The 16,606-nt window shown below is 37.9% G+C and overlaps 1 protein-coding gene across 14 annotated transcripts in view; it reads left to right on the plus strand.

The window, feature by feature from the left end:
• Positions 1-14,752, plus strand: part of UNC80 (unc-80 homolog, NALCN channel complex subunit) — a 234,133-nt gene extending 219,381 nt beyond the window's left edge. For 11 of the 14 annotated variants that reach the window (XM_055380463.1, XM_055380470.1, XM_055380464.1 and 8 more), the window contains 5 exons: positions 317-373; positions 7,625-7,706; positions 8,774-8,885; positions 9,524-9,723; positions 10,788-14,752. In XM_055380463.1, the coding sequence (XP_055236438.1) occupies positions 317-373; positions 7,625-7,706; positions 8,774-8,885; positions 9,524-9,723; positions 10,788-11,054 (718 nt within the window). In that variant the 3' untranslated portion in view covers positions 11,055-14,752. The remainder of the gene's footprint in view (positions 1-316; positions 374-7,624; positions 7,707-8,773; positions 8,886-9,523; positions 9,724-10,787) is intronic. The other 3 variants (XM_055380468.1, XM_055380469.1, XM_031008744.2) reach the window with 1 other exon arrangement.
• The last annotated feature ends 1,854 nt before the right edge of the window (positions 14,753-16,606 follow it).

The following is a 16,606-nucleotide window of genomic DNA, read 5'->3' on the forward strand; positions in this document are numbered from 1 at the left end:
CATCTTCTACAGATTCATTCTGCAATGTGTTTCAGAGCCTATGGGCCCATTCGGAGTTCATTTTAACTCTTGAGCAATAAATAGGTTACTCCTCTGAGAGTTGTATCCATCCAAAGCCCTTCCTCCCCCATTGCCTTGAGTCCTATGTCTTGACAAACCCAGCACAAGGTGAAATGGTTGACTGTCTCCTTTTCCTTCCTTGTTCGGTTAAATCTATTTATTTTTGGTTCTTGGAAGCAGAAAATTGCATGCCTTTTTTCTTTTTTTTTTTTCATTTTCTTTCCCTAAATGCTTCATCTCCCTACCCCTCCTGCAGTGAACCTAATGTCCTCGATGACTCCCAGGGCCTGGCCGCCGAGGGCAGCCTCTCTAGGTACAGTGTCAATGCTACCTGTCTATTGGTGTCTGTGCTGGGAAACTAGCTGTTCCCTGTCTCCTCTGTCTCTCTGTCTTCTCTGTCTCTTCTCGCCCCGTCTTAATATCTATTTCCATTCCTTGCCCTTTGTTGTTCATGAACATATGAGCCTGGAAGTCAAAGGTGTAGCAAACCCTCCTTCATTTTCAGCTTCAGAGCTCAATTTCAATCAAGTAAGCCTGAAAAGCTTACTTTAAAAAAATTATAGAATTCTTTATGGGGCATTTCCCACAGATGTCTAAAAAGTCTGGTATGCCAAATGTTAAATTTATCCCATCTAATTATTCCCTCCCACACTGATATTTATTAAGAATTGTTTTTCAGAGGCCCTTTAATACATCATCAAGAAGCCCCTTATAAAATCAAGACAGGTCTTTTAGCTAATACCATGGATGGTAAGAAAATAGACAATGATGTTATAAAAAGAATAGTAATGTGGATACAATTTATATACTATAATTCCTTCTCTTTGATGCATGCTATTGGGCAGACTTCTATAGTAGCTTGTTCCAGCAACACTTATACAAAGAATGTCTGTTCTAGCACAAAGGTGACTCCAAAACTTGCATGAAATATCAGACACAAACCGTTCTTGGTAAGTAAGAGAAGTCTTATGATGCAAATAATGTAATGTCTTGGCTATTGGTTTAAAGCTTCAGAAAAGGGGACTGCACCTTTAACACTCAGATAAACCACGTCAAACATTCCTAATCTTGTGCTGTTGATTCACACCTCTCAACTAATCCTCATTAGGGGTAAGGCTTCTTGTTCATCCTTAGAGTATCTTTGTGCCATCTCAAGAGATAACATTCCCTTTCAGGTTTGCACTATCTAGTGAGTACAATACACCCGTGTTTATTGCTTTATCACAAAGATGAGGAAATGTTGAGAGGCTGTTCCTGTGAAAGGTTGTCTTTTGTTTTCTTTGCATCTTGTTCAGATTTCACATTTTCTTTTGCAATTGAAAATGGGAAATTTAGTCCATCATCGGGTGTATTTTTTTTTTAACCAGACCCATAATTCATGACATTCGTGTTTGCCAGCCCTTGCCTTGACAGATCAGTCTCTTATTGGTGGTAAATGTGGAAGTGCTGCAGAATGCAGACTTAATTCCATTAGCAGGAGCTTTGGGGGCAAGGAGGAAGTTGAGAAACAAAACAGTCCTCAAGAGGGCTTCCCTTTATTCACGGTGTTGGAAGAGATCTGAACCAAGTATAGCAGAGTGTTCATTCTTTCAAAGAAAGCAGGTATTTAATGTTTAAAATTACATGTGTGATGGGAACCTTGATTAGAAGACAATTTCAGTGGCCTACTGAGAGTAGAGAGCATTAAATCAGACTTCCACTTAGCTAGCTTTCTGCTGGGGCTTTTCTAATTAGGCCAAATTCTACTCTTGATGAGTAAGGATTGGTGAGAGAAGGCAGGAGTTTGAGATTATTTTTATGAACTCTCCCAAGTATTTGGCCCTCTCTGGTAGGCTCAGGGTTCAAAGGACCTATTTGTAGTTTTCTAAACCAATTCAGTGTGTCCTGGTTCCAGTGTCAATGGAAATATACACAAAGTTTTTGGTAGATGAGACTGGTTCAGAGCCAAAGCTATTGATTTGTCTACAACTGAATTAGTCAGTCATGGTAGTACTTTGATGACTGTCTTAGATCAACTGCCGTTGATCCGTTGTTTCTGTGACCATTGTGTTTTAGTTCTGGGTGTGAGTCACCCAGACCCAGCTGTGGTCATTAAGAAATGGGAAAATGAGGCATTCACTTTGGCTTCTGAAATAATTCTAATAGCACAGAGGCTTTCTACCAACCAGTAGCACATCCACCTTTGCCATACCCTGCAAATTGTATCTCTTGAACTACATCATGTCACCAAGTTCTCTTTGGAGGAGAGGAACTTTTGGCATTTACTAGGAGGTTGGTTTACAAAATAGGATATATACTTTTTATATTTAGTTTCCAGACTTTCTTATTTTTGGCATGAACTTCCTTTAAGCTGCAGACTCTTAAAATCCTGAAGTAGTAAGGCATTAACCAGGTAATGACGCTTAACATACACTCCAACACTGAGGACCTAAAATACACCCAAAGTAGTCCTAATGAAAATCTGGCCTTAAAGCTTAGAGAATATCAGGAAGCATATCTAAGGGAAAATAATAAACTCTGCTGCTCCCATGCTCTTACAACATTTTACCAAACTTGCATGAGAATTTCCTTGTGAAAGGACATTTGTTTTAGACAAAAGGGGTAAGTTGGATGGAGTGGGCTAAATAAGGAAGAGACCAAGATAACCTGATGAATAGGTGGAAATCAATAAAAATTTGCCATACCTATAGAAAATTACTTCTAGGATTTTTTTTTAAATGTACTAACTGGTTTCTTTTAGATTCATCCCCAGAAATAGCCTATTAGAAACACTATGCTCTGCAGAAAAGATTCTTTGTATTGGAAATTAATAAGATGAAATCATATTCCATGGGAGAATTCTCTTCTCTAGAGACTGTTGCTCTTAGAGATATAGAAATTCATTGTAGATGTTCCTTCTCTGTCTCTGCCGTGAAACACACACACATATCCATGGACATGTTTTCTCTCCAGAAGAATAGAGACATACAGAGGCTATTCAAGAACTTATGGCCAGATGTTTACACCAAAGAATTAGATTTTGGTTGGACATGTTAGAACATTTTGAAAGGCAGAAATTGACAGTCAACTCTAATTTTTTTTAAAAAAAAAGATTATAATGCTACTTGAATTTGCAAGGATACTTTTAATCACAGTGAAAAATAAAAATGTTTGAACAAGACTATATAGTCTAGGTGAAAAGAAAGAAAAATAACCTATATAGTGGAACCCATCTCATGATTATACACACTTTCAAAGCATGAAAACTTGGCAAGTACTCTCAAAATACCAAAAAATTAAAAAAAAATAAAAAACCTTTTCAAGTAGCTGAGAATTAATGACTAAGAAAATATGTTGTGATACAGAGATATCTACTTTGCCATTGCTAAATCAGTTCTCACAGGATATCTAAGATCCAGATTATTCCCCCTTTCAATGTGATTTTAGCCTGTAATCTCCAAATTATGTGGCACTTAAGATATAGTTTCTCAGATGTTGTTGAGGTTAAGTAAATTTTAAACAATAATCTTTTATTGAGAAAAGGGGAAGTAGGATTTAGTCTACTGCGTATTTTCCTGCTCTCTACAGATACCTTATCGCTCCCGTGAAGTGCTGGCTTCATGCATTCCTATCACAAGGCAATCACTCAGGGTAAACGACGATGCTGCATGTCTTTTGTGCCACCTCTACATTTCTCTAAACCATATTAAGATTGAAACCAAAAGCACAGATAAAAGCGATGAAAATATGAATTCACTTTTCCATGTGCTGGTCTCACCTAGTGCTTCTACTTAAATTTTTAACTTATGGGAAATATACTTCAATCTATAATTTTTTTGTAATTTTGAAATGAGCGATATGAATTTTTATTGCATTATTGAATGGCCCTTGTTTACCTATCCTTTATACCTTATTTATAAAGTGCATCCTTTATAAAGGGTAAAGTGTATATAGTGCATAAAAGATATACTTTATAAAATATATGCTTTATGCACTATATGCCTCCATAGTATCAGGTATATATTTCATTAGGAGATGCATACATATTTATATACTGCAATCCAGGCCATTATACTGATATAGGAGAGAAGAGGTCATCTATGTCAGAATTGTTTTCCTAACATTCTGTAAATTTCCGTAGCTTATAAATTACTTCCTTGCATTTCAAAAAAAGATGCTTTTGGTTTTTGTAGATAATATGGGTCACACCAGTTCTGCTGAGCCCCAGTTGCATTTACTTCTCTAAGACCTAGATTATATGGTTTACCATAGTGATATTTTTCATTGACCCAAAAATATAAGAGATTATTTACTCCTAAATATATTGTAAGATGTTAGCTTCAATTTAGAAAACTTTATTTGCTTATATCCTTATTGTTCCACCTTATTACTTGGCCAAAACTATGGAAATCAGTCATATCTCATTCCCAAGACTAAAAATTTTAGGAAACCTGACTGGGCACCGTGGCTCATGCCTGTAATTCCACCACTTTGGGAGGCCGAGGCAGGCAGATTGCTTGAGGCCAGGAGTTTGAGACCAGCCTGGACAACATGGTGAAACCCTGTGTCTACAAAAAATACCAAAAAAAAAAAAGTAGTCAGGTGTGGTGGCACATATCTGTAATCTCAGCTTCTTAGGAGGCTGAGGCATGAGAATTGCTTGAACGCAGGAGGTGGAGCATTCAGTGAGCCAAGATAGTGCCACTTCACTCCAGCCTGGGCAACAGAGCAAGACTCTGTCTCAAAAAAAAAAAAAAAATTAGAAAACCAGTTTTCTCTATTGGACAATTATAAGAAGTTGTCCCACTACTCTGACATATCTCGACATATAGTCTCAACTTTTCAGAGCATGAAATACACATCTCACTTATCTGAAAGGATTCAGTTGTCTATTGGAGTATGATATTTTGTGACCATAAAATACAATATAATATTTTAAAATTTGACTATCAAATATAACATAGTATTTCCCTAAAGGGAAAAATAATTTTGATTACTGCAGTTGTAGTAGGTAGGGACTATGGTGGGACTGTTTCAAAAAATTTAAATAAAAACTGGACATAACATAGAGAGGTGCTTAGTGAAAACCCCTTAGTCTTCTCCTGGTTCATTCTAGTATTGCACATCTTATAGTCATACATCACAAATCCTGCAGATGACTGAAATATTAACATGATGTGGAGAGAAGCTAAATTGAAACTTTTTATATGCAACTTCAATTTGATATAGACCCCAGAAAAAGAAACATGTTCTGTATAAATTATCATTGTGATTTTTTTGGCTGCTTATTCCTAACTGTACAGAGTTAAGCCAGCCTTCGATATTCCAAATATAAACATGTTAGCAATCACATTTTTAGAGCGAGTATAATGTATAAGCTGGGATATTTCCAAGGATATATTTTGTAATTTCATCTTTGATGGGTGCATTCCATGATGAAATGCTCTATCATTTACAGAACAGCTAAATACTAAAGCTATAAACTTGATACGTCTCTTAGATATAAGCCTCTCTATCCATAGAGAAAATTTCGATGCTTATGATCCTCTCCTGGAATAATCATCATGAAATTACCATTATGTTTTGACATTTAACACTCCCTGAGTAACATGAATTTCTTTTCTTTTCTTACACCATTTTTCTCACAATCACAGATTCCTGAATAAAAATGAGACAAGTGGACTGCCTCGATTTCATTTTCTCTGCCCTATTATTTTCAAAACATTTTATTACCTGCTTCCTTTTAGTATTCTAGAAGCAATAAACTCATTACAACATCAAATGTAAAACAAGAAAGCATGCTGTGTACATCACTTTTCATGTTCAAACCATTGTACATCAACTAACTTCTTTTCTCTACCTTAATGGGAGGTAGTTGGTAAGTATTAACCTCCTCTTAATGGCCAAGGGAACTGAGGTAACATTTAGATGTCAATGAAAAATCCATTCCAATGAAAGCTTTGCTTAGTATTAGGAGAAACTTGTTTCTACTTTTGTGCATATGGTTATTGAATACTCTTTCCAATTTAACAGACACGTTAACATGTATAATTAATAAGGAGATGTCATTTCAAACATGCCAGCAACATTGTCTGGATTGCTTATCAGAATTTATTGCATTGTTCCTTTGGGGTAATTTTCTATCTTCATGGAAAGGTCACATCTGTTTCAAGGTTATATATGTATAAGGATAATGCACATGGATATTTTTGAAGTTGACATTCAGGAGAACAAGAAAGTTTAAAAAGCACCTGTTTTGGTACTCTTTATGAATTTCGTTATTGTGAACCCCAAATGGTGTAATTACATCCTTATTTCATAAAAACCGTGATAAACCCTATTTGGGAATCACATTGATTTTTTAGTGGAAATGTAAGACTTTTAAAAAATGACAAATGTGACTGTGTCAACTTTGTGATGATTAACCAATTATTAACACAAAAGGGGAAACATCTGATTGCCTGTCTCACCACCAGTTTCTCTCCTTACTACTGCAGCTGGGTATTTAAGCAGTTCTTTATTTAAAAAATGGAAATGAACAGATACAGTCTTTCTTTTCCCTGGGCAGTTGCTGACTCTGGATTCCTCTGTGGAATATTATACTCTTAAGAACTATCTGTAGATGACTCTCCTTTTGCAAAGGCAAAGCAGAAATTAATTAATCATTAACCAAAGAATCACATTGGCATCATCCACAGAATTGTAATATTCTCTGGGGCACAGGATACTTCTTTTTTCACCCCCACTCCCATTATAAATACCTTTTATACATGCATGCAGAATGAAAAAGGACCATGGGCCCATGTCAGTATTTTCAGCTTCACCCAACACTAAAATAGCAACTATTTCCAGTCATTTTTTGCATACAAAAGACACACATACACAGTAAATTTGGGGGGAGCAGGTTGTTGCTTTTATAAACTGCATGGTATGTTTGAGTGCAGTTACTCGATTTTAAAGCTCCTGAGTTGTAATGATAGCTTAACTATAGCTATACTTTGCCAGCCTTTTAAATCTAAAACCATTTTAAAAAAAAATTTGTTTACCCATGTGACTATTCATTTACTCAGTAGTCACAGAGACTTCAGGCTGCAAACATGTGTTGAATGTGCCCCTTCACCCAAATAAATTCTGTGTCTGATGTGTTCGATATTTGTCCATCTTATTTTCATTTAAATTGAAATTTTAAAAAGATGTTCCCATCCATGTGATAGAGTTGTTTGTGTTTGTTTGTCACCACCGTTTCCCTTCCCCTTGGAAAAAAAATTGAGATTAGAATATGACATCTTATACCTTTTGGTGGCTTCCAAACCAGGGGTGTGATCAAACCAATGTTTTCTGAATGATAGATACGGCATCAGTGATTGAAAACAGAATCTCAATTTTGGCAGCTTGGGGCTACAAGGCCTTGTCCTCCCTCCCAAACATTTGAAAACACCCATCCCAGGGACTCTCCCAACCATCCTTCAAAGATAATGGTATCTTTGAAGTGACTGTATCATACAAATGATTTTGGCTAACACCCACCAGAGGACAGTCTCCTGTACTCTCTCCGGGGTACACTAACACTGTTGATGCTTGGCAGGGTGGCAAGTATACAGAGTGAACCTGGTCAACAGAACCTCCTTGTTCAGCAGCCGCTGGGGAGGAAGAGGGGCCTGAGGCAGGTAAGTAGACCCTTAAAGCGCAAGAGAACCATCCTACGAATTGGAAGCTCTGTGTGATTTTTAATGCCCATGTATATTAAGATATTTTGCTGCTGGACGTGCCCAGAATCCCAGCTACTGGGGAGGCTGATGTGGGAGGATTGCTTGAGCCCAGGAGTTAGAGTCCAGCCTGGGCAACATAGTAAGACTCTGTCTCTAAAAAACTAACTAAATAAATAAAACAATGGTATTTTTTTAAAGTTTATATTTTGCATTCACCCTACCTAAAATAAGCAGCACAGAGCAACTTTAAAACGTGGTAAGTACTTAGGCAAGCCAAATGTTTTGATCTTCTATTTTAGCTCTGAATTTTCTTATTAGCAAAGCTGATTATGTGGTAAAGTAAGTGGGGCTATAATTCTATTTGTTCCTTACCCAGAAACTTTCTTTACCAGCCAAACTTACTGATAGAGGAAGATTTGTTATACAGTTGATTTAAGGCCTGTTTCTGCATAAAGGCAAAGAAAAAGAATTCCTTTCTTTCTCATTTCAAGATTATTTAATTTAAAGCAAACTGAAGTAAAGATCATCTTTAGAGATTTCCTTAGGTGGAGTTCTTTTACATTACTTTCTAAATAAAAGTTTGAAAGCAGCTTATCACTGTTGCTTCCTTAGGAGCTTCCCATTATTGATTCAGGTACCAGGCACTTGGCCAGCATCTGAGGTTTTGAAAATAAACTTCCCCTTTGAAAGCATATGTCCAGGTATAAGTTTTAAATGAGCAAAGGTTGATCAGTAAGCAATAGTTATTCACTTTGCATCCTAAAATTACTGAAATTCTCAAGTTTATGATCTAAATTATGTTAGTCGATGTTCTTGGAATATATAAAGGAGTAATAATTGGGAGATGAACTAGCTAAAGGGAATGTCAGAAGAAAATACTTATAGTTAAATATGCAGAAATAAATTTATCAGCTATAAATGTAAGGAACAACCATAAGAATCCACAGAAACATATAAATAAAGAAACAATTTCCTCCTAGGCAGTTAGACCCTCTTGCAAGTTTTATTCTGCCTATTCTCTTTAGCTAAGACGTCCTCTACTATCACGTCAGAAAACTCAGACTGAACCCAGAAATCGCCAAGGGGCTCGGCTGTCAACCACTCGCAGGAGCATTCAACCTAAAACGAAGCCGTCTGGTGAGGCCTCCTGTTTCCCTTCTGATTATACCATTGACATGATGCCATGCAACTCAGCCAGGAAGGCTTACAAAAACCAAGCTGATGGAGATAAGCACACCTTTGGGGAGGTGCTAACATAAGGGAAGGAGTTTCCCAGAAAACTGTAGTGTCTTTTTTTTCTTCTTGCCTTCCCCAGTCCCTGTCTCTACCCCCATGAACCTAGAAAAAATGGAAGAGCCCAAGGTAAACCACTAATACTGGGAAATTTGTGTATAAAAGGATGTGGTTTCTTTACTGAAGCCAAGGACTGGGTTTGCTATATGTCTCACTGAAGGTAAAGCTATGATGAATAATAGGGACTTTTAAGTCCTGTTGGCAGTTGTTATGAGGAATGATCAACTTCAATTAATATTCTATACAAATGTTATTTTAGGCCATTTACGTGAAAATGATTTTTCTACGTAAGTCTTACTCTTTGTAAGAAGATAAAATCAAACATGCGCAAAATGTTCAAACGTGCTCTCATTTATTAATAAACCAGCAATGTTTTTATTTAAAAAAATCGCCAGGAGACACTGGTTAAAAGCAACTATTAAGCATTGATGGTCCGTTTCCACCAACTCCTCCCCAATTTACTGTTTCACCTCTACCTGCAGTGGATCAGAAACGATCTGTGACCTTCATTGAGGCTCAGCCAGAGCCAGCAGCTGCCCCAACAGATGCGCTTCCTGCAGCAGGCCAACTACAGGGCTGCAGCCCAGCCCCTTCTAGGAAACCAGAAGCAAGGGACGAACCAGTCCTCACATCTTCTCCCGCCATAGTTGTTGCGGATCTCCACAGCGTGTCTCCCAAGCAGGTGAGGGCACTAGAGAAACAGGCAAGGCTTGCTCCCTGTGTACTTACTTCTAGCAGCCTCTTGGATATGCACATTTATTCCATATAATTAAGTCCAGGTCTGCAATGCTTTGTTATCCAAACAGATACTGCTCCTGCCATCATGAAAGAGAAAAATCTATATAAAGTATAGCCAGGCATATATCTGCTTAAGAAGGACCAAGAAAAGCCTTGCTATTTTTACCTATGAAAAACCTAAGAGAAAATACTTTGCAGCTAAAACAGCTCTTTAAAACAGGTTTATACAGGTTGAGCATCCCTAATACAAAAATCTGAAACTTTTTTTCAGAAAAATTTGAAACTTTGTAAGTGCAGATGTAATATTCAAAGTTCATGCTCAAAGAAAATGCTTATTGGAGCATTTTGGATTTCAGATTTTTGGATTAAGGATGCTCAACCAGGTAAGTATATAATGCAAATATTCCAAAATCAGAATCCAAAGCACTTGTGTTTCCAAGCATTCAGATAAAGGATAGCTGAAAGATAGTTCAATTTAAAAAAATTAAGTTACCAGTTTAGATAAAGCCTCTAAATATAGAACCTCTATGTCCTATAAGATGAAAGGAACTTTTTGTTTTCATCTTTTTCCTCATTGTTTTGCTATTTTTCCTGCTGATATTTTTCTTGTTTTGGTATATTTTTTCTTTTCATTTTTATAAATGAATTCTTAGAGTGTCAGATTCTTCTCATGTGGTATTTAAGGAAAACTAAAGGGCAATGTTACTGTATACATTTGTATAGTCTTTAATGGTTAAAAAACATTTTAACACTAAGCATTATTATCTCATTTGATCCCCACAGTCTACAAGATAAGCAAGACAAAAAATTGTTTTCATGTTACAGGTTCAAAAACTGAGGGTTAGAAAGTTGGAAAGGCCTACGTAAGGTCCTACCTATAACAAAGGCTGGAACTGGGACTGGCCATCTGATTCCTTTTCCAATTACCACTAGACAACAACATTTTTTGATGTTCTTCTCTGGTACCCATCCTATCTTTCCATAATGTTATGATCCTTTTGATCACAGAGTGAGAACTTCCCCACTGAAGAAGGAGAAAAGGAGGAGGACACAGAAGCACAAGGTGCTACTGCACACAGTCCACTCTCTACCCAACTCTCTGACCCTGATGACTTCACAGGCCTCGAGACATCCAGCCTCCTACAGCATGGAGACACTGTCCTTCATATCAGTGAGGAAAATGGCATGGAGAACCCGCTACTATCTAGCCAGTTCCCCTTTACTCCCACTGAGCTGGGGAAAACGGATGCAGTATTAGATGAGTCTCATGTTTAATTCTGTATCTTGTAAGCTCTGCAGGTATAGAGAAGACATGAAAGTGATCTCTCTACTACAAGTTCAATACTTTTGCTTGAAAAAGATTAATTACAAAATAGCACTTTACTTCTAATGGGTGGCACAAATCTGAATACGTTTTGCTGCCAATACACATGATGTTTCATAAACATCTTAAAAGTCAATGGCTAAAAGGATTTAGTTGTGTGAAAATCACAAAACCAGGGAGGAATAAGGGGGAAAGAGCCATTTCACTGCACATTGTTTATGATTCAAGAAGCCTTCAGCAGTTAAAAATATATACTATTCAGTGCTGCTTCCATAGAAATATTAACAAATGATATGATCTAAAAATAGAATGCAATTTTTTGAGATTACTCACATTATACATCTCATGCAAATATTTATTTTTATAGTTTAAAAAATATCAATTCAGGTTGGCTATACAAGTAGCAATTTACATAAAACAATAATTAATAGGAAAAATATTACTTTGGGGAGACTAAATAACAAATAAGCCTGCAGCCATTTTTGTTTTGAGTAACAATACAGCCATTTAGAAGAAGAAAAAAATACTATATAGAGAGCTGTGGACTTTTAGATATTTATTTTTCAACTATCATTTTCATTGCATGTTGTAAATCAAAATGCAGATGGCATAAGATCATCCCATTTCATAATCTATCACATTAGAATATTAGAGAATATTCTAGAAATCATCAGAAATAATTCTGAATTAAGAACCTAAACAGCCTATACAATTATAAAAACTAAATGTAAATATAATCACTTAAAAGAGATGGTATTCCTATTCCTAGCCCTGATTACATCAATACCAAGATTAGAAGATATTGGAAAATGTGATTAGTAATACTTTTCCTTATAGTATCCTGTGCCTGCCCTGGAGGGCATATTTTCAGATATTAAGGTTAGTGTTGTTAGAATCGGTTTAATAAAATAACATTTTCCTAATAGAAACAATATTCTTATGATACTTGGAACATCTAAGTTTATAAGGAAAAACGTATAAAGTAAGCAATTTCTTCATAGACACCTCCAGTTTATATATTTTGCAAATAGGCCTTTAACTTGAAGTTCAGTTACTTCAAGAAAAGTGTAACACTTAGAAGGCTTGTGAGGCCAACACCTAGTGTGTTACTGATCCTATAGTAGGGCTGTGCATCATGTGGTTCACAATTGAATTTCAAAATTTTAACAGTTTACATTAGAAAACTGTTACCTAACAACCAAGCATATACAAACTCATATACATACTTAAATTGGTACGGTGGTGTATGTGTGCGTGCGTGTGTGTGTGTATGTGTTGTAGTCCTCAAGATGAAGTTAAATATAGACTTTAATTACCCTGCAATGAATTTAAAACACATTCTGTATGCTTAAACTTTGAGTGCGTTGGCTGTGAAATGTATACGTATATAAAGAGGATACCTACTAAACCCACCTTAATCATAAAGGAAAATTATTTTTTGTTAGAATTGCTTATTAAATAGGCATACTTTATACTGTGGTTTATAATTTCAAATATAACTTGGGGTTATGGTCCTATTCACTAAGAGAATGAAAGATATCCATGAGTTAAAGATAAAAGAACAAAACTAAAAATTTCAGATCTAACAATTGAAAGAAAATTGAGGCAGTAAATGACCTCTTTTATGTTTTACAGTATTTTCATGTTATTTACAGTTAATGCTGAAATAATTCTCAAGTGCAGGAATATAAATGTTAAGTGGTTTTATGATTCCAAGCTGATATATTTCACCTGTTAAAAATTATGCTGCTAAATTAGCATTAGAGGCCTTATGTTTGGTAATTACAAGTGTCTGGGCTATTGGCGCGTCTCTATATATGTGTGTGCTTTGTTCCAGTTTCTTCAAATTATCTATGTATAATTGTATGAAATATTTAAATAGCAAAGAAGTCAAAGAAGATTGTTAAATATTCAACAAGAATCATAAATACCTTTATATGTATTTTAAAAGTATTGGGCTGTTCTGAACATGATTATGCTGGTCTGTCTGCCTTTTAGCCTGACTCCTTCACTCTTGTGTGTGAAGTCTATTAGCAACTTTCAATAAGCTAAGCAATGTTGTATCTTGCAAAAAACCTCCACTCTGAGAAACAGGGCCTTATAGAGTAGGAATGTTTTCATACTGGGACTACTGAAATTTTGCAGATGTGTGCATCTGTTCCATTTAAGGTGCCCTTAAATGTGTTGAATGTAATGTGTTGAATGTTTATGTGTAATGGCTAAAGTATCTATATGTATGTGCATAAAACTGTCACAAGATGTATTCTCAGGAATACTGTTACCTGGAGTTTGAAAGGAATAACTATTAAAAAAAAAGTTGGGGAAGATTAGAAAAAAGTTCAAGATAAATGTTCAAAATATTATTAAGTACATGACTAAAAGCTAATTACTACATATGATAAATGCAGTGTTGGTAATAGTAGATCATTTCTTAAGCCATGATACTTAATGATATTTATCTTATTCAGAGGAAAAACAAAAAAGGTACCCACTTCCCATGTAGAAAAAATTAGACTCAGCAAAGAGGTTGCTTCTTCTGAAATTAGCTTTTGAGAGACCTTGGAATAAACCATGTGTTATCCATGATAGTATGACTCAGATCCAATTAAAACAGTTTAAATTCTGGATATAGGATCTCCTATAGCAAAACATTTTACTTTCATTTTTCAGTATTTTCTGCTTTCTAGAATTCTATTAGATAAGCTATGTCATTTTTCTGAAAAAGAAACTGAGTTATTGAGTGTATTAAGACAAGGCACTGAGAACTACAGTGTCAAAATCAAAAGGCATAAATGGGCATGGCAGTGCTGGTGGAAAAATCTGTGGTACTGGTGATCTGGTTAGGGCCTGTTGCACAGGCTGGGAGTAACTGGTTTGCTGTTTCAAGCCTCCAAGAGTACCTTAAACAAGGTGATAACTCCTCTCTTCTTTAGCATTATATTCCTTTAGTCAACAAAGAATTTTCTCCACTCTGCTGCCCAGCTCTGAGAGTATCTGAGATGAGAATAGGATGTGTGTGGAGGGGCCTTTAGGGAAGAAAGGGTCATAAATGAATAGAAGTACAGTCTGAAACATGAATTAAATATCCTTCCTCAAGTTATGAAGGATACTTTAATAGAACACAGTCTCCAGAATTCGCTGCTATCACACCAAGTCATGCTGTTGCCCTGTGACCTCACACTTCCAATTCCATGGCCTTGTCTTGGCAGGGAGTAAAAAATCCCACTTCTTTTTACTTTAGTGGGTCTCAACTGCAGCATTTCAGAAACAAATTTTGATTTGACACTCAGGAGAATAAAAACAAGTTGAGGGCAGAATGTATTTGGAAAAGCTTAAGACAAATTTACTGATATTATTTTATGATCATTTAGGATTACAGATCAGTTTACCTCCATAAATCTTTGAATTGTCACTGTGACCACAGGATGAAAATCCTTTATTAGCCATTTTATAGGTTAAAACAAAAAATTGACTACACAGCCGACTTCCCTCAGATAACTATGAAGTCTATTATGAGTACTGAATGACCAAAGAACATGGAAAAAATACATATGAATACTGAAATGTTTATGAAAGATATTTATGAAAGATATTAAGACTTCTGTGTTTAGGTATGCACATATGATAAAATAAATCTAAAAACATTTAAGATGCCTAAGTTTCATTTCTTAATGTAGGTAATAGGTTGACTCCTTCAGGAAGATGTTCATTTTGGATTCCTGGGGTGTGCCTTTGTTAATGCCTTGCTGTCCATCCTCAACCTCCCCAGTCTGGCCTGAGTTCACCATCCAATTAGACACCTCCAATACACTGTCCATCACCCCTCCCCACAAACTGAGCTCTACTCTACTCCTGCTTTCCAAATCTACCTTTAAAAAATAAAAATAAACTTCTATGCCCAGGCTTTCATCTACTGGAATAACTGGTAGATTTCCCAGTGGGATTGTTAAAGATCTGGTTGCCCTCACAATGTGGCCAGAAATACGTGGTCCTGTGTCAGGAACTGGTGGGTTCTTGGTCTCACTGACTTCAAGAATGAAGCCACGGACCCTTGCGGTGAGTGTTAACAGTTCTTAAAGGCAGCGTATCCGGAGTTTGTTCCTTCTGATGTTCAGATGTGTTCGGAGTTTCTTCCTTTTGGTGGGTTCGTGGTCTTGCTGGCTTCAGGAGTGAAGCTGCACACCTTCGCGGTGAGTGTTACGGCTCTTAAGGTGGTGCGTCTGGAGTTGTTCATTCCTCCCGGTGGGTTCGTGGTCTCGCTGGCTTCAGGAGTGAAGCTGCAAACCTTCGTGGTGAATGTTATAGCTCATAAAGGCAGTGTGGACCCAAAGGTGAGCAGTAGCAAGATTTAGTGCAAAGAGCAAAAGAACAAACATACCATAGCTCAGAAGGGGACCCAAGCCAGTTGCCACTGCTGGCTCACGCAGCCTTTTCTTTTCTTATCTGGCCCCACCCACACTCTGCTGATTAGTCCATTTTACAGACATCCGATTGGTCCGTTTTGACAGGGTGCTGATTGGTGCGTTTACAATCCCTGAGCTAGACACAAAAGTTCTCCTACTAGATTAGCTAGATACAGAGTGTCCATTGGTGTATTTACAAACCCTGAGCTAGACACAGAGTGCTGATTGGTGCATTTACAAACCTTGAGCTAGATACAGAGTGCCAATTGGTGCATTCACAATCCCTTAGCTAGACATAAAGATTCTCCAAGTCCCTGCCAGATTAACTAGATACAGAGTGCCCACTGGTGCATTCACAAACCCTGAGCTAGACACAGGGTGCTGATTGGTGTGTTTACAAACCTTGAGCTAGATACAGAGTGCTGATTGATGTATTTACAATCCCTCGGCTAGACATAAAGATTCTCCAAGTCCCCACCAGACTCAGGAGCCCAGCTGGCTTCACCCAGTGGATCCCATACTGGGGCGGCAGGTGGAGCTACCTGCCAGTCCCCTGCTGTGCGCCGGCACTCCTCAGCCCTTGGGCGGTCGATGGGACTGGGTGCTGTGGAGCACGGGGCGGCGCTCCTCAGGGACCCTGGGTGCACAGGAGCCCACGGCATGGAGGGGAGGCTCAGGCATGGTGGGCTGCAGGTCCCGAGCCCTGCCCTGTGGGGAGGCAGCTAAGGCCTGGCAAGAAATCCAGCGCAGCAGCTGCTGGCCCAGGTGCTAAGCCCCTCACTGCCTGGGGCCAGCAGGCCAGCCGGCCCGCCCAAGTGAGGGGCCGCAGAGCCCACGCCCACCTGGAACTCGCGCTGGCCCACAAGCGCCTTGCAGTCCCGGTTCCCGCCCGTGCCTCTCCCTGCATACCTCCCCACAAGCTGAGGGAGCCAGCTCCGGCCTTGGCCAGCCCAGACAGACCCCCACAGTGCAGCGGTGGGCTGAAAGGTTCCTCAAGCGCGGCCAGAGTGGGTGCCAAGGCCAAGGAGGCACCGAGAGTGAGCGAGGGCTGCCAGCATGCTGTCACCTCTCAGTCCAAGTTACCACTTCCATCTTTTATA

Source organism: Gorilla gorilla, chromosome 11 (assembly GCF_029281585.2).
Source record: "Gorilla gorilla gorilla isolate KB3781 chromosome 11, NHGRI_mGorGor1-v2.1_pri, whole genome shotgun sequence".
In the NCBI taxonomy this organism is placed as follows: domain Eukaryota; kingdom Metazoa; phylum Chordata; class Mammalia; order Primates; family Hominidae; genus Gorilla; species Gorilla gorilla.